Below are 26,084 nucleotides of genomic sequence, written 5' to 3'. Positions count from 1 at the left end.
ATGGTTAGCTTACTTTAGTTACAGCAAAGACGCTATTTCCCTGAAACACGGCTGCTGCAGCATGAGATGGATGGTGCAAATCCCAGGAATTTAAAAATAAATTCACACTCCGAGCTCTGGGTGAATCTGGAGTAGCATCACAGGCATGAGACTTATCCAAGCGAGAACATTGTTCAAACTGGCGCTAATGAATTCCTTCAAGAACTTCTTGGTTTCACGGTTTCAAAAGCTCCATATATCTAAGGCATGTGGAGTTTGGGGGTGGGAGGAGAGAGAGTGTGCTGTTTTTCCACTGGACTCCATTTTTAACATGAAAACTTGTTTTTGACCAGTGTCTGTTGATCTGAACAGTGGGAGAATGACCCCAGAGTGAAGACTAACTTTTTGTGCAGTGGATTAAAACGGAGCTTCCTCTTTTCTAGAACGAGGATAAGAGTAATGCCTAACTGAAGGGGAACGCGCTTGTAAGCCTGAAGTATTCTACATGAAAATATTACTGTTGTGTTCAGAGAACCCTCAAACTCTTAACTCGGAAGAAAAGGGTGACTTTTCAGTTCCTAACGGAATTTTTCTTACAATGGGACCCCAGACCATATTTCCCTGTAAGAATCTTTCTCAGGCTCACTGTGGAGATTTCGGAGGCAGTTGGAGTAGCAGCAGCTAGGTTTATGAGAAAAGGCTGTGTCACTACTCACTCCTGTTTCTGTTGTGAGAGATGTTAATCTCCCTACATAATGGCTTTGGTAAAGAAAGACTCCAAACCATTCTAAACACAAGTATACTTTTAGACCAACTGCTTTTGAAGGTTTTTGTAGGTTCATGGACTCCAGCTGCATCTGAAATCTGTTTACCCAAGTTCTTCTGCTATTAAACGAAGAGAGACTGGGGAAAGGGAGTACACAAGATCAGCAGTTGCCAACCGGTGGTCCTCGGACCACTGGTGGTGGTGTGTGTGAGGTCCGTAAGGTTGGCGATTGCTGGTTTAAGGAAACCTTTGGAGCAGTGGTCACCAACCAGTGGTCCACGGGCCATTTGGTTCGTTGAGGTCCAAACCGTTGGCAATCACTGCACTAGATCATCTCAAACGTCCCTTCTAACTCTAACGTTTCATGGTTCTCCGTCTGGCACATCTGAAGAGGACAGCTGTCACAGTGTGCTCCAGAAGGCACCAGAGCGGCAAGGGTCTGGAGACGGTGTGATATGAAGAAAGGCAGAGGAACGAGGGAAACCACACCTGCAGACTTAAAGAGATTGAGGTCGCTAACTGGCCTCAAGGATTTGAAATCCTGTGAGAGAGGAAAGAAAGGAGAGTTTTGTTCTTTGCATTACCAATGAAAACTAGACACAATCTATGGAACCAGCTGGGAGCCAGATGTCTGGGTCAGTGTAGGGAGCATCACCCAATGAAATGGCTTTCCTGGAGGCAGCACCTTCCTCCTCTTTCCCCACAGACTCTTGAAGTTCTGGAACCTACCTGAATGAGCCCCTGACATGGAAGTTGCCGAGGGGATAGACACTCAGACGCTTGTTAGGGCTCCTTGCAGTGCTAAGAGCCTCCCAATCTATCAACTGCTAACCTTTCTGCGTCCAGGTCTATTTAATTCAGAGGAATTACTCTAGGGATGGATGATAGGCTCTTTGGGCTTCTTGAACTCTGCTTGCTGATCTGCCTGAGGGCAGGGGATTAGGGATTGGGCTGCAGGCTTGCTTCAGATGTTGGCTGTTTTCCTGCATTTGTTACTTTAGCACACGGACTAGAAATCAAGCTTAATCTGTTATATAATCTGCCCACCTCAAAATCTGGGGGAAGCCACCCTCAATTCCATCTGCTTTAGATTATATTGTATTTATAGCCCAGGTTTCAGAGGTTTCAAAAGCAAAAGAAATAATATAGGCATTAATTTTATAAATGAATCAAAAGGTAGTTCCAGAGGAGTTTTTCCTTACTATAAGAAAACGTAAGTTATTTTACCAGTTTTGCTGCAACCCCTTCAGTGCCCAAAGCTCTCCAAGATCAAAGACTGACCAGTTAGGCAGGTAAACCTCACTGAGCAGCTCTCACCGGCCTGGCCTGCAGGAGGTCTGGTGGCTGCCTTTCTGCAGAGGCACTGCAGGGAGGACGGCGCATGTATGCACAGCTGAAGTACTTTCTCCCTTCTCATTATGAAAAGAATACTTAATTGGAAAAGAGAATACCAGAATATCGAGAGGATACCTAGGTTGAGCTCTAACATTTAGTAGCTGAGAGAATTTGGCCACGTTCTTTAACTTCCTGGGCCTCAATTTGCTCAGCTCTCAAAGAAGGGCAGTAATATCTGAAGTGTTTACTTTACAAAGTTGAGGTGAGAATCAAATGAAACAAATGGAAAAGGTGCTTTGGAAAGAGTCAAGTTCCACATAAGCATAAGGTATTGCTTTCATTTTTTTGGCACTAGAGTGGTTTCTATGAAAAACACTCCCCAAATCCCAGACAAAATATGTAGAATAAGCTATGACCAAAACGGCAGAATTGGGGCTTTTAATTGTCAAGACCAGTACTCAATTTCCATCTGGTCCAGGGTCTGAAGCTTCATGCTGATTTGCTTCAATCTACCACTCCCCAATTCACCGTAGGGAGACATGAAAACATAGCTTCAAAAAATAGTTATTTCCTACTCTGGGAAAAGTGATGTCATTATTACTATTACAGGAATCAGAGCTGATGGAAGCCAAAGTAAATATCACACATTCTCCAAACTCGAACCAAAAAGAAAAGAATTGATAACTTTTAGGTGGTGACCAAGAGAAGAGGAGAGATTATTTAGGCATTGGAGTAAGTTGGGGACAATGCTACAGTAGCTGCTGGGATCCAGAATTCATAAAATCAGCTCTAATCCTCAAAGCCAGGGGAAAATAGTAAATGGTGCCTGAGTCCTGGTAAGATTTTGTTGTCTTCTGCAAAGTCCCAGAAGCTCATTTGTAAAATGCAATACAGACTTATGCTTCTGGGAAGGTGCACATTTCTTCACTCCTCACTCTAAGCACAGCTAAAACACCTGGACATTATACATGAAACAAACATAAGGAAACTCTTATGCCAAGAGAATTAGGCAGACCACCTAGGGATCATGGACCTAAGGAATGACACAGTGGTGAGTTCTTTTTTTTATTTTTTATTTTATTGCCTTTTACATCCCAGATTTGGAAATAAAGAAGCTGGCTACCTGGAAAAGGCAAATGATACAGATGGGGGTGGGGGGAGCTATCAGTAAAAGCCTGCTCTTTGCAAAGTAAAAACAGTGGCTCAGGATACCCATACCAGAGGCTGCGTGGGGAATCTAGATCTCCACCCTCACCAGGCTATAACAGGGCACGCCATTCCCATGCTGGGGTGGTTTCAAAAAGCCAACAGGGAGTGGGACTTTCATCTCTGATGGTAATGAGGTGCCCACCCCACTCATGGTGTCAGCAAAGACCATGCAGAGAGCTTTGTGATAAAAAGCCAATTCCCAGAGGTTACATAGTTTATTTATTTATTTAGCTATTTTGGTTACATAGTTTATGATTCCATTTATAGAACATCTATATATATAAAGAGGTAATATGCTAATTGGTTCTAACAGTAATGACCAATTTGCATATTGACAGACCAGCAGGAGGCTGCGCACACAGCAGAGGGCAGCGGCTGGGGCCAAGTTCCCGGGGGTCTGAGGACAGTGCCTGACAGGAGCCCAGACTGCAAAGAAGGTAGAGAAAGTAGCCACAGAGAGCTCTTCCTATCCCCCTGCATGGACACCCTACCCCAGCCCCGCACCCCTGGGAGCACGGGGAGGCTGACTGGACAGGGAGAAGACCCAGCCTCGGGGTTAACTGTAGCCCACACCTCCGACTCCAGATCTCTTCCCCGCCACCCCCGCCAGAGGCGCCCACAACAGCATGCCAGCAACTGCCCATCAGCGCCCCTGCAGCACTCGGGCCCGCAGCAAGCTGCTGCCAGGACCCCTCCTCTGTGGCCAGGCACCCCTCTCCTCCCTACAACTCCAGACCCGGGTAGAAGCAGGCCTGAATGGCCCCTCAGGGTCAGACCCTTCCTCCTGACAGCAGCAGTGTGGTCTCCGCAGCTGAAGCATGCTGAACCTTGCTGGGGACATGGCTAAACCCGCCCTCCTAGCCCGCCTGGCTCCACCCTGGCCGGCCACCACCCCACTCCAAGAGATTGGAGCCCTGCCCTGAGCAGGTACAGCTGCGAAACAGCCACGTACAATTTAAAGTAGGGGTGTCAAACTCAATCAGAGAAGGGGCCAAAATCTAAAATCCAGCCTAAATCGCGGGCCGAATGGTTTACTGAACAGTCATAAACTGTCATTGTGATGGAAACGCAGCGGAGTGCAGTGATGACAGCGCGGTGCGGGCCACATTGCAAGGCCTGGCGGGACGGATTTGGCCCGCGGGCCTTGTGTTTGACACATGTGATTTAAAGAATGGTGTGGAGAAACCGATGGTAGCATAGGTGAACACCTGAACTTGCTGCCTGGAAATACCACTTCAAAACTATAACTAAAAGAAAAGACGAGCATCATCCAGAACCACAGGAAGGCTGGCTGAGTGGAAATTCTACAAGCAGAAGCGGTTAGGGGCAATCAGGTGCTCCCACGGGGCAGCGCCGCTCAGGAAGAGGCCGGGCTCAGACTGGCGAGCACAGCGGCAGTGGCGGGAGCCTCTCCTGCCTCCCTGGCAATGCGTCCGACTACGCCGTCAGTCAGACATCCCCCCGGGGCTCCCATAGCGGGAGGGCGCAGGCCAGGCTGAGGGACACCCCCTGAGGTGCACAAATTTCATGAACCGGACCACTAGTTCTTAAAATGATAAAATTACACAAATAGAGAACACATTAGTGGTTGCCGGGGAGTAAAAGGAGGTGAAGGCAGGAGGGAAGTGGAAGTAGCTATAAAAGGGCAACATGGTAGATAACTGTGGCCATGGAAATGTCAGGACTCCATCAGTGTCGGCGTCCTGGTTGTGATCTTGTACTATAGAGATGTTCCCCAGTGGAGAAACGAATATGAAAGGTACAAGGGGTCACTCTGTATTGTATCTTAGAACCACACCTAAAATCTAGTTATCTCAAAATCAAGTTTCATTAGAATGAAAGTACAATTTAGTCTGTATATTGACAATTTTTATAATAAAATGTTGGGGGAAACACAATGCAATCAAATTCCCCCAAAGCACTGCTAAGATGGAGTTTTCTTCCTTCATGTGGCAGATCATGAGTATTACCAATATAGCACATATGACTCACCATTTGTTTCTGGAGGCCATCTAGTTTGTCTTCAGTGTTGTCATCTTTGTCTGTGTTGCTTCTAAATAAAAGTAAAAAAAAAAAAAAAAAAGGCATCATATACTACCTACGAGCTATTTGGCAACCAGTATGCTTACAAGAACGCCTCCTGAATCACAGAGTAAAAGGAATATTAGTAGATCACTTCCCCCGCAGGCCTCAAAATATGGGTCTTTCCAATGTTGTAACTTCTATGGGCAAGGCCCCCTGTCAGACGGAGACTCTAGCATCCACTCAGTCAAGTAAGAAAGAGGCCAGCTGTTCAACAATGATTCTATCATAACCCACGCAGGGTTTTCTGGATCTGTGGCTTTGATAAAAGAAGTCTTTAGAGACCGAAGGCTGTGCAAACCGAGCCAGTCCTGAGATGCCAACCCCTATAATCACAATAGGACGATCTTCGCACAGAATCACTCTCTTGGCAGCAGTCACTGCTTTGAAAAGAAGCTCTGCTGAAACTTCCAAGAAATGACATTTTGCCCCCTGTACCACCAACCACCTGCCTCTAGGTTAGCTGTCTCCTCTCTTGTGAGCTTAACTACTGCTGGTGTCTATCTGTTTTTCATCATTCCTTTTAAAACTGCCTGTGAGGTATTCCTGTCTCAAATATTCTTATCTTTGCTGCTCAGATCCTGGAGGCAGGAGAGCCTCCTACCTTCACTGCTTAACCACGGGAAGAACAGCCAGCCCATAAGAAAATGAGCCTCAAGCCACACCCAGGGGCCTCATTCACTCAGCCATGTTTTCCCAGACCTGGTGAGTCTAATGGCCACACCCGTCACCTGGGCATTTGTTAACATCTCTGACTGCATCTACTTTTTGCTAGAGGAAACACCTGTGGGTAGAGAATGTCATGGTAGCTAAAGTGTGAATCAGGGGTTAAGAACAGATGGAAAATGCATTTCACTCTTTTCTCCGCCATAGAAATAGTGAAGGGCTCCACACAGAGCCACGCCCTCATGTCCAGGCTTGGCCACAGCTCTAGGCAATGAAAAGCAGTATCTGCCACTTTGGGGGAGAAGATCAGGTCAAAAGCTCACCAAACATATAACAAGACATATATGTTATGGTTTTTTTTTTTGTTTTTTTTTTTAATGTATATACATGTATTTTGGAGAACTAGTTTTGGTTCTTTAGCTTTCCTATGAACTTATGCATTTGGAGGTTATGCCCACAGTAAATAAAACCCAGGAAAGAGGACACCTCCGTGCTTTTTTTGCAGACTCAGGGATAAGGCTGATATTCTATGGCTGTCAAGCTCCTAAATCCACCTCAGTCCCAGACCATGCAGTTCTTAAACAATGCTGGAATTTCATCTGAGGAACGCTGAGGGCAGGAAGCCTGTACTTGTGCCTCTTCTTAGCTTTCTGCCAGGTAGGAGAGCTCTGAATGCTTCCTCGAGAATCCTCTCACCAGGTAAGAGATGAGGATGGTGAGCAGCTTAGGGAGCCCAGGTAGCACAAGAACCAGTTCTTGGTTCACAGTGCTTAGAAGTCCTAGAAAAGGCCTGACGTGTAAGAGGATGGAGCCAAAGCAGCCATTCTGGAAGGCCGCTCCAACATGGCCAGGCTAAAGGAGATGTCACGCTGTGAGGAGGAGACTGAGTGTGCTGGACATATGTGGAGGGGGTCACAGACTCGTGGCGTGACACGTTAGTTACGGCACAGTTGGCCTATGCAGCTTCTCACCTTTCAGGAACGTCTGAGGTCCCATCCGTAACACCCTGTTCTGCAGAAAGGGACTTCTCATCTGGCATCCCAACTTTCTCCAGGAAGCAGAGTGCAGGGTCTGCTCGCATGGCATTGTACCGCTCGTACCCTGGTCAAGAGGAATGAGAAACATCAGAATCATGTCAGAACTCACACAATCTGCCCCGGGATCTGGATGGTCATTCTGTTTCTCTTATTAAGTAAAAACAAAACAAAAATAGTTATTGAAGATGAACTGGATCCTTTAAGATTTCCTATCTGGGAAGATCCTTGAGCTAAAGTAGACACCTCTGAGTAGTGCTAGGCCAAAAAACGAAAGCTTAGTGACTTTGCCATAGCAGGTTTTTGTTTTGATTTGGTTGTTAGTATTTGCCCGGAATATCTTATTTTACCCCTTAGATATCAATCTCATTCTATCTTCCATCTAATCTTATCTCACTTCCAGCACTGCTTCCCTGGGCCAGCCAGAGCCATTTCTTGCCCTCCTTCCCTGGAGGAGCTTGCTTCCTGTTTCAGTGTGGGTATTAAACCGCCTGGTCTGCTATCATATCAGCTTCTGTATGATATGATAGATGATAGCAGACCATATCGGGCTATAATGTGTAGGGTATCTGGAGTGGCCTCTTCATTTGGGGCTTTCCTTTATTTCTTTCAGTTTCAGCTATAATTCACCTCAGCGTTCGCATGACTGTGGTGAGTGTGTTGGGTGGGGGGAGGGAGAGGAAGCATGTGCATCTGCCTGCCATACTGCTGGGGCTGCAGGTGTGTCCTCCTGACAGCCACAGAGGCTCCATCAGGGAGCTGGCAATGTGCTCCGCAGCCACCACCGAGATGAGACACCGTCAGCGGACGCTCCTGCACACACCACGCTCACATGCTCTGGAATGTGGTTGCCTGCAGCAGCCGACCTACTTTTGGATTCTTTCCAAAATTAGATGAAACCAAGTTTCAGTTACACTGTGGCCCTTTGTGCTTAACAGGGAGGTCACATGCTTCTCCTTCTTCCTTCAGAGCTGAGTTCCAGCCCTGTACTGTCCAAAAGAGGAACCGCACGCAGCTATTTTAATTACAATGCCAAAAAACCCCCAAAAAGTGCTGTTGTATGTCACATTTCCAGTGCCCAACAGCCATATGTGGCTCCTCCATAGCTGACTTCCAGTGCAGAAAGGCATTTCCATAATGACAGGGAGTCCCTTGGCAGCACTGTTCCAGCCTAACCCAGTGGTTTGACAAAGAGCTCTCAGCAGCACTGGACGCTCTATTCACTGAGCCAAACTGGTTTTGGCCAGAATCCAAGTTTTGAGGGAATTCCTCATTAAAATATGTAAAGTTATCCCTCAGTATCCAGGGAGGATTGGTTCCAGGATGCCCCTGAAGATACCAAAATCAACAGATGCTTAAGTGCCTTACAAAAAAACAGCATTTTATTTGCATAAAACCTGTATTTGCATAGAGGCTATAGCAGGGTATCGCTACACAGCAATCCAGTCACATGGATTCAGTGTAGTGTTTGGCATATGGCAAATTCAAAGTTTTGCTTTTTGGAACTTTCTGGGACTATTTTTTGGGAAATATTTCTGATCTGAATTTGGTTGAACTGGTGAACAAGAAATCTGCAGATATGAAGAAAATGCAACTGGTTATAGCCTGTAAGTGTTGAAGAATCCTACTCATAGGGCACGTGTTAGAAAGTTTACTTTCCAAAGGCAGAGTAATAAGCAACAGTGAAATAATGGCAAGAATCTATTAGTACCAAGCACTGTTCTAGACAGTCTGCCTATATTGTTCTAGTTAATCTTCTAACGACCCTCCACGTTAGTTGTTTTGATAGCATTCCCCTTGTAGATAAGGAATTAGATCGTAGGTGTTTATGAAATGCCCAAGATCAGACATTTATTAAGTGGCAGAGCTGAAAGCAAAAGCTAGGTGTACCGAAATCTTCCCACTTTAAACCCTGCTCTCCAGTTTTAAATCTTAGTTAATTCGCCTGGCAGGTAAGAGGGGTATCAGGCACACTGACTGTCACCTGGCATCTTCATCATTCATTTTAACTGTTGGCTGAAAGCAAGGGTAGGTGCTCAGAACAGTGTCAGAAGTGAAAAAGGGGGCACTTATTTAAGTTTCCAAAGCTACTAAAAGGTTTCTTAATATCCTTTGCTCACTTGCTTACCACATTTAAAAAAAAAAAAAAAAAAAAATGCCCATGCCATCTTCTATTCTCAAATTTTTATACCCAGTAGGACAAACTAGAAATGTAAAGGATATCTGGAATGACCTTAGAATTTTATATATATATATATATATATATATATATATATATATATATATATATATATATATATGAAATGCTAAAACCTTAACATTTTCCCCACCTACCACATGCCAGACAATAGGCCAACTATTGGGACAATGGAGTAAATGAGTATGAGGCAGCCCAAGCATACAGGCAGGTCAGGTAAGGAAGATACAAGGTCTTTATAGCCAAATCACTCTCTTGACGTTCCTCACTGATCCTAACATTCACTGTATTTTGTGATTCCACATTCCTCTGGTTGAAATTCTGAGAGGGCAGAGGTAAGACTCTACTTTCTAAGACATATGTGCAATAGGAATGTGGCGTTTTCAGGAAAGGGGGAACACGGAAATACACACCGTGCTTGAATACGCCAATCAGAAGGGACTTGTCGGCCTCAGCATCCCACCAGTCCACTGGAATCTCCACGTAGTCAATGTCGGGCAGAGGCACTTCCAGTTCCCTGTGGAAGGAAGGGCACAGACTCAGAGTTCCTTCAACTGACAGAAAACAACGTCAGAGCTACTGGTCAAACCCTGGTATTAAGCCACATGGCTAGCTGCAGGCTTAGACACTAAGTAGCAGGATGCAAGAATTGTGGGCCAAGGTTCTTTACAGGGCTTTCCCAGTGAGCGATCTCTGCATGTGTACTTGACTGCCAGGCTCCACCCTAGACTGACTGGTATACCTTGTGGAAATTGTCAGTTGGTCTGGAGTGGGGGCTTAGGATCTACATGCTCGAGATAGTTCTAATGTGCACCTTCAGTTGAGAACCACAGCAAAATCCATCTATATACCATTCTCTGAAGGTTGAACACCTCTCAGATGGTTGAATTTATACATAATCAAATGCTGAGTACTCTGAACAATAAAGATTTATAAAAAATAAAAAAATAAAAATGCTGAGAAGATGAGTGTCCAAACCATGGAGAGATCTCAAGCTCGATTTGAGAACAAGATGATGGGCTTTGGAACATGCAGGGATATGAAGACAGCCCTTCAGAGGACATGGGCCACAATGGGTGGCAGTGGCCTGCTAATGCTCTGTAGGGTCAAAAATGACCACAAATTGCACTGCTCCTGGCCAAAGTAATAACAATGACTGTCCTAGAGAGTAGACACGAGGGGATTGCAGGCCTGTACCATCAGCCCCTTTCTGACTCTCTGTCCACGTTCCGAGAGCTCACATGGGCCCTCAGCTCACTGTCTTCATCTGTCCTGCCCTGGGAGAGAACTTCTACCTGCATGGCTCCTCCCCCACCTCTGAGCTCCTGGATGGTTCCTCTGCTGCACTTGAAGTTTCTTATTCAATCAGGTTCATTTACTGTGACCCAGGGCTGAGGCCCTTGCCAGGCCCAGTTCCCCTGTGACGATGGTGTCCCCAGCCCCACCTTTCCAGGCAGCTCCCCTTCTCTGGCTCCCCTGCAGGGCCCCCTGCTCTGCCTGTGTGGTGCCATATGCTGAACAACTTTTCTGGGATGAACTTTTATGTATTATTTATGGCAACTTCTCTACAATAAGACATTAAATCTGAACGGGACGAGGGAGAACCAGGATTGGGGAAAAGCGTGGTGAGTAGATTGGCACTCTCCACATCTGTCTAGCTTCCATCTATCTACATGTCTATGAAAGCAATGATGGGGATGAGGAAGTTCGGATAGATTATATGTGGCAGGTAACACCCAATACAAATGATTGGTTGAATTCTGCTGTATCTATATGACTCACAAATTGAACCTTTTTACCAAACACTCAACTTCCCTATTCCTCCTAAAAATGACCACAGTAACTACAGAAACCCTGTCAAGTAACCGCAGTCACTGTGATGACTGCTCTGGATCGCAGATTGCCTGTGAACAGGGCTGCCAATGTTCTTCATCCTTCTCTTTCTTCAGTGCAGCTATGATTACTAAACGTTAGAATTTCCCAATGGAAAGGAAGAGAAAGAACAAACCATGGTCCCAGGTCATCTCAAGGCACAGTTCAAATACCAAGACTTCTGGAAATGACGGGCATAGCACAAGGCTGGAGCCAATTAACTGCACATGTGGAGCAGGGGAAGGGGGCTGCCTGGTGATCCCACCTACAAACTGTGACCATCTGACAGCTTCAGTGGGATTTGGGAACTGACAGCCTTAGTCCCCCAAATCTCGGGAAGTTCCCACAGAATTCTACAGCTTTAGAAACACCACTTCACAAAATCAAGGTGCAAGAAATCAAACAGGTCAGAGGTGACAGGATTAGCAAATAAAGGAGAAGCCCTCAAAGGCCAAGAATGGGATTCCGAGTAAAAGTTAGATCAAACATATGACAGTAATTAACATTCATTCTACAATGATTAAGGAAGAGAAATGACTGTTCTGAAAAGATTTTACAACACTGTAAAAAAGAGAAAAAAACTAACTTACTAGTAAAGCCTCACTGAAAGCTGTGTTTCTAAGAAAGTGCTTCTCCTTGCACTGTCCTTACTCCACCTACCTGCTCTCCCATCTAAGTAACTGATAGGTGAGATGGGAACATGGACACATTGGCCCATTTCCAGGAACAGGCATTTATGACAACTCTCTACCTCAGAGAGGTAGGGTTGACTCGTTTTACCTGGCGGGGGTTCCTTCAAATGCTTTATCAGCTGCTTCTCCCAGTATTTCTGCTTTTAGGTAGTAGAGCATCCGAACTCGCAAAAGTACCCTATGAAAGGTGAACACATTAATGCAAACACGTTAGAACCCAGGAGCTGCCTGTAAACTGCCACCCCCAGTTGACAGAGAGATTCTGGGCATTCCCATGTCATTACATTAGTAATATGAAGGAATATATGAGAAAGCACTAGAAAAACAAACCACTAGGTACCAATGGCGGACATTACTGTGATCATCCCATTTTACACAAGAAAAAAATGCATTTCATCAGTCATCTGCTAAGTCATCCTGTGAACCATATGGGGGGAGACAGCAAAAACAGTTCCTCCCAGTCCCTAAAAGAGTCCCTAAATGGCCTCAAACATTTCTTTGGTAGAGCTGCCTTCCAAGAGGCTGGTTACCAGTTGATTGAAGGGTGGGCCATGGTGAATGGCACTGCCTTCAAACAGTTCCACTTGTACATCATTAAATGAACCTTTTAAAGTCCCTTTCATGGCAATTCTATCAGAGAGTAACATCTTTCACTATGATTCTGCAAGGACCACACTCTGGCCCCATGGGAACACACCAAACATGTTTGAGACAAGGCAATCAAGGAAGTATCTGTGGGGCAACACTGTGTGCCATGCACCATGTGAGGGACATAATGGAAGTAAACAATCTCATCCTGTTCTGGAGGAGCCACAGCAGTCTAATTGTGAAATGACACCAACCAAGAAAGAATCACAGCACAGAAGGTGACAGTGGGGTCAAAGGAGTGGGGACTGGAGGTTGAACCCTAAACTTGTCGTATCAGGATGATGCTCTAACCAACAGAACTACCCACCGAGGGCCGCATCTCTTTCTTAAAAAAACAAACAAACAAAAAATACACACACACACACACAAAAAAAAACCCAAAACAATTTGCTGATATGAAATATACTTCCCAAAAGTCCCCTTTGCATAAGCTTAAAGCTTGGTGGGATTTTAACAAAGTGATCACACATGTGCATGTAGTATCCAGATCAGGAAGCACATTTATTTCCCCAACAGGAATCCCGGTATTCCCTTCCAGTTACTACCCCCACTCCGAATGATCAACCTCTGTCCTGACTTCTTACAGCTTAGATTTGAAGCAGCTGATTTTTAACTTTTCAAATTTCTTTCTTTCTTTCTTTCTTTCTTTTTTTTTAATATATCTTATTGATTTTTATAGAGAGGAAGGGAGAGAGATAGAGAGCTAGAAACATCGATGAGAGAGAAACATCGACCAGCTGCCTCTTGCACACCCCCTATTGGGGATGTGCCCGCAACCAATGTACATGCCCCTAACCGGAATCGAACCTGGGACCTTTCAGTCTGCAGACCGACGCTCTACCACTGAGCCAAACCGGTTTCCGCTTCAAGTTTTTTTAAATGACAATTTCATGTCCCTAAATACTACACCACTAATAACAAACAATGCTTTGAGTACTTAGTACTTACTCTGTGCCAGCATGTATTAGCTCATTTAATCCTTATAACAATGCTAACAGGTAGACACTACTGTTAATCTCATTTTTTAGGTGAAGAAAAGGCACCCAGAGGTTAAAGAATTCACCTGCCGGTCAGCCATGGGGCCAGAATTTAAATCCAGGCAGTCCTGACCCCAGCGCTTGTCTTAACCCTTATCTGATGTTGGGTGGCAGTAAATTTACTAATTGAGAGAGCCTGCAATCTAGAGCTCATAGTCATTTATGCTGAATAAATTCAAGTTTCAAGGCAGCGGAATTTAGATTTAATATACAGAAGGACAATTAATTAGAGTCATCTGGTAATTAAATGAGCCTTGTTGAGAAATGGCAAACTCCCATAAGTCCGAAGGCTCAGCAGAGGCTGGAAGACGCCCTGTGGGGATACTGTGATCATCCCTTCAGGTGCAGAGGGAAGTTCTGTGTCAACCTCTCCATCTCAGCCTGTTTTCAGTGCTCCAGACCCACATCTGTAGCTGTGGATGGAATAGCCAAATGTTGCTGCTCTAACTTAACAAAGCAAAACTTGAGTCCTTCATCTCTTAGTGAATGTAATGATTTTCATTCCATCATTGCTCATTCCATCAAAGCTTATCGTCATGGAATTAGCTGCTTTTTGTACTCCTCGTCACACCCTATGGATTCTTCTTTAATCATGTGTCTCCTATTTAATTTTTCTTTCCAATTCTACTTAGCATCCTAATCTAAGTCCGTATGATCAATACCTGAACTATGACAGAACCCTTACAGTTGGCCATTCCGTTCAAATTATTGCCAGATTAATTTTTTCTCACCAAATACTTTATTTTTATCATGACTAACTTGTTCAAGAAGCAATGATTGCTTAATATCTACTCAATACAATAAAAGAGAACATGCAAATTGACCGTCATTCCACAATGTCCACCAGCCAATCAGGAGTGAGTATGCAAATCAACCTGACAAAGATGATGGCAGTCCCACACCCCCAGCTGCTCTGGGCCTCTGAACAGCAGGGCAGGGCAGGACACCTGCTATGGGAGAGGATGGGAGGCGGAGGAAGCTATAGGAACAGTGCTCTGGCTGGAGTGAAGACTGAAGGTGGTGGCCAGAGTGAAGGCCTGGGTCCTGAGTTCTAGAGGAACGGAGGAAAACCAGTGCCAGCAGCCAGGGGAAGGAAGGCCTATTGCACGAATCTTAGTACAACGGCCTCTAGTTTACTTATAATAGATTACTTATTTAGCCTGCTGCCTAAGCGCTGTCATCAACAGGTCTCTTGCTTAGCCCGCCTCCTCTTTCCGTGTGACTCCATTCAGTCACAGTGACCACAATAGTGGGTCCTGCACCATTCAGGCTCCATTATCCACAGCATGTGACCTTTAAGTATGAGACTGAGATCTACTGTCCCTAAAGAGCTTGTACTTTGTGTACAGTTTTTGTTACAGTATTGGACATGAGACATTATCTTCAAATATTTGGAAGAATGAAGGGAAAGGACTAGACTTTATCTGATAAAGAAAAAAAACAAAACAAAAAACAATCAACCTCCAAACAACTATAAAACCATTAGGTTGATGTTATAGGGAATAAGGGAAAACCTAGCAAATCCTCTTAATTCATAAGGTACTAAACTCTTTATAATCAGAGATATGTAAGTAGAAGCCCTCTCATTACCTACCAGGAATGTCAGGGATATAATTCTTGCATGATCTAGGAAGCAGGATTAGATGGGTTCCGAGGGTCCTTTTAATTCTAATAGATACACTATATAATGATGCAATTTCCATGTGCAAGCATATCAATGTTTCAGTGGCTGAGTGCTTTAACTTCTCAAAACTAAACTTTATACATACAGAATTTCATAATCTATTATTTTTTCCTCTGTCTCTCCCTACCCTATCCAGCTGACAGCCTAGGGATATAAGAATACTATCTCAGATGCATGTCTATCAAATACCTGGAGACCATGAATGACAATAGCAACTGAGAAGAGGAAGCAAATTGACATGAGGGACTGAGAGTGATGCCTACTAGGTTGGTCTTCTGCTCAAGTTAATGTGATCTCCGTGAAGAGGGAGGCAAATAAAAAGACAGTGAAATCGCCAGGGTCTTAATTAGATTTTGAGTCAGGCCAAAAATATCCTCGGTGGTAAAAACTGCACTAGCAGAGAGGTTAAGTTCTGTGAAGAGATACTGGTAAAGGGGTCAGAGAGGCTTTACAGCTAGTGAATCATGACCCAGCTTAGACCCCATATCTTGCTTTTCCAAACCTTGCATGGCAGTACAGGAACATCATGTGCTCCTGCAGGGGTCCGAAAAACTTGGACATTGAGTAGAGCTACTAGTAGGGGACGGAAAGGGGGAGGGGGAGGCACACCCACTTGTTGCAGTGTTGTTTGAGATGTTTCTTGTAGCCATCATCATGCAAGACCACCTCGGGGTTGCAGGTGGCCAGCCAGTCTGCATTCTTTAACTCTGGGAGCAGAAGCTGATTCTTCGTCTTCTTCCCCTTCCTCCCTCTGGGGACTGGAGCAGACAACCCTGAAACAGAAAGGCTAGTCGATGAGACAGGAAGCATAAACATGGGCCTGAGAACAGAACTGGGCTGGGATTGCAAAAAGGCAGCCAGGCTGTGTGTGGTGGTTCTGGACAACAGACCCCACTACTCCATCTACCAAATAGTGATTGATGGTGGTGAAGAGATGTGCCTGGTCCCAAACTTAGTAAACCTCAGGACTGTTCAGTCAGGAAGTAAGAATTTACCAAGTATCCCAAGAGGATCAAGAAAGGTGTACCATAACCTGTGCACTCTAGGAACTTACCACACAGCCAGGGAAAAGGAAGTTGATCTGATACCTGAAGTTAAGCTATGGTCAAACACAGAAGGGAGAAGCACAGCACAAGGAAAGGCGCAGACAGAGGGGGAGCCGAGATGGCACCGTGAGATGCAAAGACAAACCATGGAGCACATGGTGTGAGACTCATCGGAAGAGGAACCCTTGTGATGCTCAAGTAAATGGGTAGGACTGGCACCTGGCAAACTTTGGAGGGCCCAATAGTACTTAAACAAAACATCACAGTAGCTCGGGATAACACTGAAGGGGAACTGAAAGAATCATCATCCTTTCCCACAGGTAACATTCTAAAACAGACCAGAGAAAGAGAAGTCTCCAAAGCACAGCAACGTGGACCAACGTGGGAGGAGGGCTGGAAGTGTAGGAGAGTTGTGCTTCTCAGGCCACCTCACCTGAGTGGTTCTGGAGGGTCTGGGCCTGCCCATCTTTGGTTGGTGTGATAAGCTCCCAAATGAAGCTCTTGATCTTCTCGTCCCCTTTGTAATGCTTGATACAGTACACCAGCAGGGCACGGCAAATCATCTCCATGTCCTTTTCGTTCAGATGCCACTTGAATCGCCCATGAGTCAGGATGTCCTTCCACCGGCCCCAGCTGAGTGGAAATATAGAAGGCTATTGGGGGAGCGAAGGCCAAGCATGCCCTCAACACTGCAGGACAAAGAGGGGCCAAGAGAGCTTCTCATCTTCTGTTGGGTCTATCAACTGGTCCAAGGGCCTTGTCCTGCAAGGCCTTGGAGGCCTGTATGTTGTAGCATACAAATGTCACTAAGGTGACCTGGCCGCTGGCCACTGAACGCTTTACATGGTCACTGAATTAAGAAGAGAGGGACAAAAATATTTGGATCACAAAATAAAAACTTGGAATTAAAGGAATCCAGCTGCAGTATTCAAAAACAATGGTGAGCTCCCAGAAGGTAAAGCTTCTATTTTGATCAAAGCCAGAGCCCTGCACGAATCATGCCTTAACGGGAACATCTGTTGCACTGACTCCTTATATATCCTCGGTGGGGGGAAAGGCAGGAAATCAGTGCCAGGCAGCAAATTAGTAGCAAAGATTCGCTGCGACAAGCATATGAGAAATCATGGCACATCTACAATAGGGCAGCAGAGTGTCCAGTGACTGGGGTGAGGGAGGTCACGGGCAGAAAGCACAGTTCTCTCTTGCTCTAACCGAGCCTGCATCAGCCCACAACTCCAGAGAGGACTGGAGACACACACTGGACAAATCTCAGGGACCGAACACCAACAACTAATAGGCAAGGCCAATACCCACCCAAAGATGAGCAGGTTCTTCTCTACCCGGAAGCATTCGGCTCGGAGGTAGCGCCTGGTTTTATCATTGAGGCGCCTTGACCTCGTGGGCCTTTCGTCAGAGTCACTGTCCAACTCTGAAAACTCCATGAGCTCATCCTCCTCAAAAGAGTTGTAGTGTTTGGTCTGCTTTCTCACGCGAGGCCGGTCGAGCACTAAGCTTTCCTAGAAACAGAGAGGACCGCTGGGGAGAAAGCCCTGCTTCTGTCTCCCCATCACAATGCACAAGCACATCCTGTTGACATTCCTCCAGACACATTTGGGAAAGAACCACACCCTGGTCTGATCCTGCAGCAGGAAAGGCTGTCCCAGCACACCTGCTCTGTCCATGACAAGCAGCGGGGATTCTCTGGGACTGGCTGAAGTTGATGTGTCATCCGTCACCATCTGCTGTCTCTGCAGTCATTCTAACAGTATGGGCAGGCAACGCCCCCCAGTGCCCAGAGTGACAGTCTGCTCTGGCCAAGAAAGACGGAGTGGTGTACCTCAGCCGTTCTGCCCAGCATGCAGAGGCAGGCTGTGTTCTGGAGACAGGACCAGTTGGAGAATTCCATCTGCTCAGCAACTTTCTCAAGACAAACACATATTCCAGCTGTTCCATTTTCTGCCTTCCACTGGCACTAAATACTAATGTTTTGTCTTTCACTGAAAACATTATTTCCAGCCCAGGAATCTCTCATTTTAGTGGCTCCCCTGGCCACAACCATCGGCCCTCTTATCTTCATCATCTTATGTGTCTCACTCCTTCCCCTTAAATCCCCAAAGGTAAGCTAAGGTCCTGAATCCTCCCCTATGTAGCCCAGGTAAATCTCTAGCGTTATCCCTGCTTCAGTCACCTTACTTTCCACCTGTTCCAACTGCTTCTTACCGTCCATAGGTCAAAAACCTTTTCTCACCCCCACCCCCCCACCCCACCTGCCAACTTCCCTGCACTGAGTAACTTCTTGACTGTGAAACTGTAAAACACAGGTTACTAAAGGACTGCACAATCTTCCTATTTGGAGAGAGCTGAATTAAACAGCCTCTGGTGATCCTATAGAACACATGTGTCAAACACAAGGCCCGCGGGCCAAATCTGTCCCGCCAGGCCTTGCAATGTGGCCCGCACCGCGCTGTCATCACTGCACTCCGCTGCGTTTCCATCACAATGACAGTTTATGAGTGTTCAGTAAACCATTCGGCCCGCGATTTAGAGTGGATTTTAGATTTTGGACCCTTCTCTGATTGAGTTCGACACCCCTACTATAGAAGAAGAGCTAAGGCTGGGTGCTGGCTATTGAATCAGCTGGATATCTGCAGGAACTGTCTCTGGGCCTGTGGGTTCACAGGAGTTCAATACTCACCTAAGAAGACAGGTAAAAAGGGATGTATGCTCATCCTGCAGTGAGGCAATAGAGTCTGAGACAGAGGGAGGGGGAACTAACACTTAAGGCACAGGGTGCCTCACAAGGTCCTAGGCAGTTATAGTCATGAGTTCTATCACCACCCCCTTTTGAACTTGTTTCAGTGAGGTCAAGTGCCTTGCCCAAAGGCTCACATCCAGTCAGGGGCAGAGGCAGTGTTCAAACTCTGGCTTTATTTTAAGACCATTCTCTCTCTTATGCATGGAAATAGAAAAATTCAAGATACTGAAAGAAAGGAAGTGAAGCCAACAAACTTTACTTATTGTGCTTTTCCCCTCTTCTTAGAATTCCTGTTTCTTTCGTAGGAATGGTGAAAAGGAGGTAAAATGGTCACATACAAAGATTGGGATGCTGGCTTGGGCCAGAGGACTAAACTTGACCTGTTGGGCCAGTTCCAGTTCTAACTGCCTTGATTTCTCAGGTGCCCAGTATGTCCCATAGGTAATTTTAAATTCTAACAGTTAATGTTTATGAAGCTAAGCATGTTTTAAGTATATTACATTTACCATCTCATTTAAGAATTAGGGCTCAGGAGTAAATAATGACTTGAGCTGTGTGAGAAGTTATGTTCTTGTAAGACACAGTGAAACGTTCAATGGAATAAAGTATTCTTAATGCTGTACCTTTTCGTTCTTTGCTTCAGTGTCCAGTTCAGCTATTTTAGCCCATTTCTGCCAAAAATTCGGGTCATCTAAGGAAATATCTGTTCTGTTCCCTGAAGCCACAAAGCTAGCCTGTGAAGAAGAAAAGCATCAGTGAGCTGTGCTTGGACACAGCGCACATTAATAAGCACCTGTGTTCTTTCAAATGTATCAGAAACTCAAACAGCCTCAAAGCTATTCGTCTCTTTTAAAAGACTGGTTCAGGAAATTACAATTTCAACCTACAAGATCATTTTTTGAAACTTAAACTTGGAAGCAGGAAGAGAGCTCTGGAAGACAATGGCAATGTATTACTTGACATCTAGTTCCCTGTGAAAGAATTAACTTTTAAAACTTCCCTAGATAAAACTTTTCTTTCAGTTCACCAGTTACCAAATGCCTGCTACAGAAAAGGCACTGAGGTGGGCAGAGATAAGTGATGGCTATAAAGCACAAAATATTCTACTGAAAACGTCCCATGCCAAACAGGAGTTTAATTAGACAGGTCACAAAGCTCACAGAGCCTGTGGTCGGGGAAACCTGAGAGTGATCTGATAAGTGGTCTTGTTAGCTGAATTCTAAATCCAGTAACTTGCAGGGCAGCACCTAGCTGGGATAATTGACTGAAATGTATTTTCTCATGAAATGAACAAGATACTTGCTTGAGGTTGAGGACTGGGGTGTTCACTAGAAACTGACCAATGAGTGCTCTGCAAGGGACTCAAAGTGACCACAAGAGCTTCGCAGCAGGCTTTGTGAACAGTGATAGTGCGCCTGCGAGCTAAGGTGTCTATCCCGCTCGCTGAAAACCAGCTCCCAGGGGTTAGGAGTGGTGCTCTTTCTGTAGCTTCTAGCCCATTACTGACACATCCTCTAAGTGTAACACAGAGTGTGTAGCCAGAAAATGTCCATAGTGTACTTAGGGAAACAGAAGTCTGACTAATGAGAGTCTTTCTTCTCGCTCCCCACCATGGACTCCGGAGAGAAGGTCCTGTATACCTTGGCAAAGGTGGAGCCCTGCCCTTCGGACTGGATGGTGATGGTGTGGGTTCTCCTCTGCAGAATCTGGTCTATGTCTTCTTCGCAGAATTTGGAGCCTTCGTCTTCCTCATCCATCAGAGCTCCGTAAGCGCCTTTCCGGAGCAAGTCCTCTACCTCCATTTTCGAAAGCTGCTGCACCTGGACAGGTCACCAAAGGCTACTCACAAAGTAGAAAATGCACAGGAGAAAGACAGCCTCAAACCTGGCCCGAGTGACTCAGTACACAGCACCTCCACTAACTGCACATGTCGGAAGAACAGAGACATGAACAACAAGCTTTAGAAAATGAAAGCCCAGATAAAGGCACTCGAGAGAACCATGGGGAGGGCAGGCAGACGATCCTCTATAGAGAGCTCCAGAATAAAGCCCAGTCCATGACCCAATGACCCTAACGTTCTTCAGCACGCTGGTTATTACCAAATGTCAAAAGCCATTAAAACTATGCACCGTTAAAGAGGATGTATTTAATGTTTATTTTATATTTCAGTTTGAGTCTGTATCTTTAAAAACCTCCAGATGTACCAAATGAGCTAAAGAATGATTTCTTCATTATTAAATAAATACATTAGTATTGGAAATGATGTCATTTCTTAACCGAAGAGAGGATCCTGTGCCAAGTGTGATCTTCTCAATTGCTTGTTGAAAACAGGAAATGGGGAGTTCAAAACACCCCTTCCTGGTTTTAATTAAGAATCTGGTTCTCTTTATATCAATCACAAGAGGGAATTCCATAACTCGCAGCACTGGTAACTTGAAGTATTATACTTAGCAACACATGCACAGCTATGAGGATATAGAACATCTGGACTAAAGAGAATTCATTTAGAAGGTTTCATTCCTAACCTTTGATGGCCTGAACCCAGAGATTAAGGAAATATTCTACTTTATTTGTCTATACTTTAATACAATTTAAGAATCTTAGCTGCAATTTTTATCCCCCTTAGAGGGGAAAAAATATTTTATTACTTTAAGCTGCTAATCTACTCACTCATTTACTCACTGACCATCATGCATTGAACATCTTTAATATGCCAAAGACTGTTAGGGGCATTGAGGGATACAGATAAAATAGATTCCATTGTCTGGAGTATGAGATAAAAGCATGGTGACAATAGATAACTTAAGAATTAAGTATAAAGATCTACTCACTTCTAACAGGCACTGTTAAAAAACTGTTTACTGAAATGTTACTGCATGTTGGACAGCCCTACTATATAACTGTTCTACAGATTTCCTTTATCCATCTATCAGATACAGAGACCTAACCCGAAAAACCCTCTAGGGTAGGGTATTACCCAACAAACTTGTTTGGCCGGACTCAGTTTGGTGAGTCAATCTTAACACAGCTGCAGGAAGAATCCAGAGGCCCCAGCTGTGTGACCAATGCTCAAGGCTCTGGCACAGGTACCGTCATACTCACCCCATTGGTGCCGCCCTTCCGGTTGATATCCTGCAGAACAGCCTTGTCCAGACCCAGCTTCAGGCTGGCCTTATCAAACATTTCTCGCTCATAGGAGTTCCGAGTAATGAGGCGGTACACCTTCACAGCTTTGCTCTGGCCTATCCGGTGACACCGGGCCTGAGCCTGGGGAGGAAGGAGGGCCACATACGTCACATCACCAGATAGAATGGCAGTGGCCCAAGGAACAGGGAAATGCTTAAGTTCCATGTATTCTGAGTGGTCAGGTCTTGAAGTTATGAGTCATGGGACAGAATTCACCAAAGTGCCAGCTGCCCTTTCAAGGCCACTTGTTTCATCACCCGCTATTTATGGAGTGACCAGTGCGTGCTAGGGTAAAGTGATGAGAAGAACATGGCGTGCCCCCCGCCCCTGCTAGCCTCTGATCCTAGTGGAGGCGCTCATTCCCGGGATCTGGTCCTGCTCTTTTGGGAAATTTCTCAGAGCTGGCAGCACTGCTTTTTAATTTTACTACAGCAAATCCCACACACACAAAAGTAAAGTATAATAACCTCATGTAGACAATCCTGTTTCATCTATCATGCCTCTACCTGCCAAGATCATTAGGACGCAAATCCTAGGCACCATATTGTTTCATCCTTACACATTTCAATATGTATTTCTAAAGATAAGTACTCTTGTAAAACATATTGTCATTGCCATACTTCAAAAAATTAATACTCCATTTCTTCCAATTTCCCTGCTTATCTCATACATACTCGTTAAAGCTTGCTTGTTTGGATCAGGATCCAAGGAAAGACATTACACTGTAACTGGTTGACATGTCTCAAGTCTCTTAATCTATAGATACTCCCTGTCTTTGATCTCTCTTTTTTCATATGTAAATGTTTTTTGTTTTGTTTTTTTTAAAGGAAACCAGGTATCTGTCTTATAGTTTAAGACAGTCTACATTTTGCCGTCTTTATTCTGGTTGTGGCTGAGAATATGAGCCCCTGCTCCTAGTATCTCCCCTAAAGTGGAAGTTATATCTTGAGACTTAAGCAGGCTAAGATTTCATTTTTGGCAAGTGTGTTTCATAGATAGTGCTGAATTTCCATCAAGAGGCACATGATGTCCGGTTATCTTTATTTTGAATTGATGATCTCTGTCCAAAATGATTATTTCATTAGGATTATAATTTCCCGTCAAATTTTTGAAACCGCTGATGATACAGTTAATATAGGAGAGACAAGCTAAATGTTTAATTCTTTCTCTTTATTTAATCAGTTTCTAAAATAACATCCACCAAAGCTACTGAGGAAGATTTTTAATATTTTGTTTCAGAAACACAATGAGATTACATTTAAATACATGTTCTATGTTTTATTGTACTGCTATTATTTCTATTGCTGTAGAAAAATGTCCTGTGGCAACATTTTCAAGTTGGCTCCTGTGTTTTTTTGACATGATCCAGTCAAATATGGAAAGAAGGGAGACTAGAATAAACACTGGTATTAAAATGCAGTAGGAGGTATCAGGATGAGCTCATGGTTAACGTGTGTGTATGTGTGTACACATGCGCATGCATACATACATACATACACATACAGATAAAGAAAGACATGGGTATATCTGTATTTATGTTTGTATGTTATATCAAAGACCAGTAGTCTCTGATAGCTCCCATGCTTTCTAGTATGACAATATGTTTCATGCTCCTATTGCATATTTCCTGCCCAGAAGCGGAGTCAGCCATTTGTTTCAAGGAGTCCTAGTCTCTTTTATAGGAAATGGTAGTTGGAGACAACAGTCTAGATGCCCTAGAGGTGCTCTCTGCTACTAGTTGGTCACTGTTTCTAGCCTATTAAATGGGGAAAAAATAGAAGTGTTTGTGTGTGTATAGTATATACATTGCACATATAAGACAAAATACATCATGAGATCATAACAATATTTTAAATTCATTAACCATGTATCTGTATCCCTTCAACCATGTTTAAAAGTCAGTTTTTTGGGGGCTGTTGGGGGTGATCAGGTCAGCAGGGGAGGCCAGTTCGGGGTGAGCAGGCCATCAGTGGGGGGGCAGCTGGGGGCAATCAGGCCAGCAGGCAGGGTAGGTGGGGGCCAGCAGGTGGGTGGCGGGGGCAGTTGGGGGCGAGCAGGCTGGCAGGCTAAGTGGTTAGGGGCAATCAGGCAGGCAGACAGGTGAGTGGTTAGGAGCCAGCAGTCCCAGATTGCAGGAGGGATGTCCACAGGGATCGGACCTTAACAGACAGTCGGACATCCCCCAAAGGGTCCTAGACTGCAGAGGGTGCAGGCCAGGCTGAGGGACAAACCCCCGCTGTGCACGAATTTTGTGCACCGGGCCACTAGTCCTATTTAATAAAAGAGTAATATGCAAATTGACCATCACTCAAACACACAAGATGGTTGCCCCTATGTGGTCAAAGATGGCTGCCCCCATGTGGACACAAGATGGCCTGCAGGGGAGGGCAGTTAGGGGTGACCAGGCTGGCAGGGGAGCAGTTAGGCATCAATCAGGTTGGCAGGGGAGTGGTTAGGGGGTGACCAGGCTGGCAGGCAAAAGCAATTAGTTAGGGGAAGGCAGACAGGCGAGCAGTTGGGAGCCAGCAGTCCTGGATTGTGAGAGGGACATCCCTCGAGGGGTCCCAGATTGGAGAGGATGGGGCTGGCTGAGGGACACCCCCGACCCCTGTGCATGAATTTTGTGCACCGGGCCTCTAATATATATATATTAGTCTCAGAAAAACAGTATCATTATAATATCACCAAAACGTAATTACTGAAAAACATGTAAGATTTTTGTTTTCATCCATTTAGGGTTATATCCTACTACATATGTATAGTCAAATCATAGTGTTTTAAATACCCACTTGCAGGTAGGTTTCTTTTTCACAGTGGTAGGGTTAGCAGTTTCAAAACTACTTTCTGTGTAATTTAGGATTAAGCAAATTAATACATATATTGAGAATTGAAAAAGGAAGTTACAAATATGGAAAGGAGGAAAACTAGAATGACAGTGGCATAGGAATAGATTGGAGGTTATCAATGTTAGCTCATGGCTAGGTATGCGCATGTATATATACGTGTGTGTGTGTATGTTACATGCTTTCATATGCATATGTGTATATGAGCAAGTGTACATATAAACTTAATTATGAATACACACATATATCCACATCTATTTCTGTGGATATATGTGTGTATTCATAATTAAGTTTATATGTACACTTGCTCATATACACATATGCATATGAAAGCATGTTATATGTATATGCATATTTTTATTCTGTGTGTGTAGCATTCCAGCTATGTTCACTGAAAGGGTCTAGAAGCAATAGATTCCAGTGGCAAAGAATACAACTGACTATCTGATCTTGGTTTCTAAATTGCATTGCTCATAAGACAGAACAAAGTCATGTTAGAGAAATGGTTAATTGGAGGGCCGGTGCAAAGTATAAGATGAGCCTAAAACATATTACTGTGCCAGAATGCAAGGAAGTACTCACACAATGATGGAAATATATTAAAATAACACTCGAAACTTGAGGAGGCTGCCACTGGCTAAGTCTAGGACTATTTAAACATCAAAAGAAATAAAGATAGTAATGGAATATAACCCACTCAATAAAACAGAATCCGTGAGTAGATATACTGACATAAATAAATGGGAGAAAAGGAAAAAATCTTTTTTTTTTTAAATAGTAGTAGCCAACAAAATGTAGAGTGACAGAAAATCACCACCTTGTAACCATCATAATGACTGATTCAGGCAAAGATAATCAATGGGAACTAAACTCAATGTGTAAATGTTGATGAGGAATAGGAAATTTATATAGTTTCAAACTATCCAAAATTCCTTATCGATTTCAAAGGAAAAAAATATCAACTTATAATAGAGAAATCTGGCAGATGCCACTTAACTAAGAGACCAAAGTCTATTATCAGGTAAACAGACATCATATGTTCCTCTTATGATC

The 26,084-nt window shown here is 44.5% G+C and overlaps 1 protein-coding gene across 1 annotated transcript in view; it reads right to left on the bottom strand.

Moving 5' to 3' along the window:
- Positions 1–26,084, bottom strand: part of CHD6 (chromodomain helicase DNA binding protein 6) — a 145,453-nt gene that overhangs the window by 23,374 nt on the left and 95,995 nt on the right. Inside the window, exons 18-27 of the mRNA XM_036417993.2 lie at positions 22,105–22,269; positions 20,643–20,822; positions 19,626–19,736; positions 17,562–17,764; positions 16,681–16,880; positions 15,815–15,974; positions 11,921–12,010; positions 9,682–9,785; positions 7,009–7,138; positions 5,282–5,342 (exon numbers count right to left, since the gene is read on the bottom strand). Coding sequence (XP_036273886.1) covers positions 5,282–5,342; positions 7,009–7,138; positions 9,682–9,785; positions 11,921–12,010; positions 15,815–15,974; positions 16,681–16,880; positions 17,562–17,764; positions 19,626–19,736; positions 20,643–20,822; positions 22,105–22,269 — 1,404 coding nt within the window. The remainder of the gene's footprint in view (positions 1–5,281; positions 5,343–7,008; positions 7,139–9,681; positions 9,786–11,920; positions 12,011–15,814; positions 15,975–16,680; positions 16,881–17,561; positions 17,765–19,625; positions 19,737–20,642; positions 20,823–22,104; positions 22,270–26,084) is intronic.

Source organism: Pipistrellus kuhlii, unplaced genomic scaffold (assembly GCF_014108245.1).
Source record: "Pipistrellus kuhlii isolate mPipKuh1 unplaced genomic scaffold, mPipKuh1.p scaffold_m20_p_6, whole genome shotgun sequence".
Lineage (NCBI taxonomy): Eukaryota > Metazoa > Chordata > Mammalia > Chiroptera > Vespertilionidae > Pipistrellus > Pipistrellus kuhlii.
This window is presented reverse-complemented; position numbering and strand designations above follow the sequence as displayed.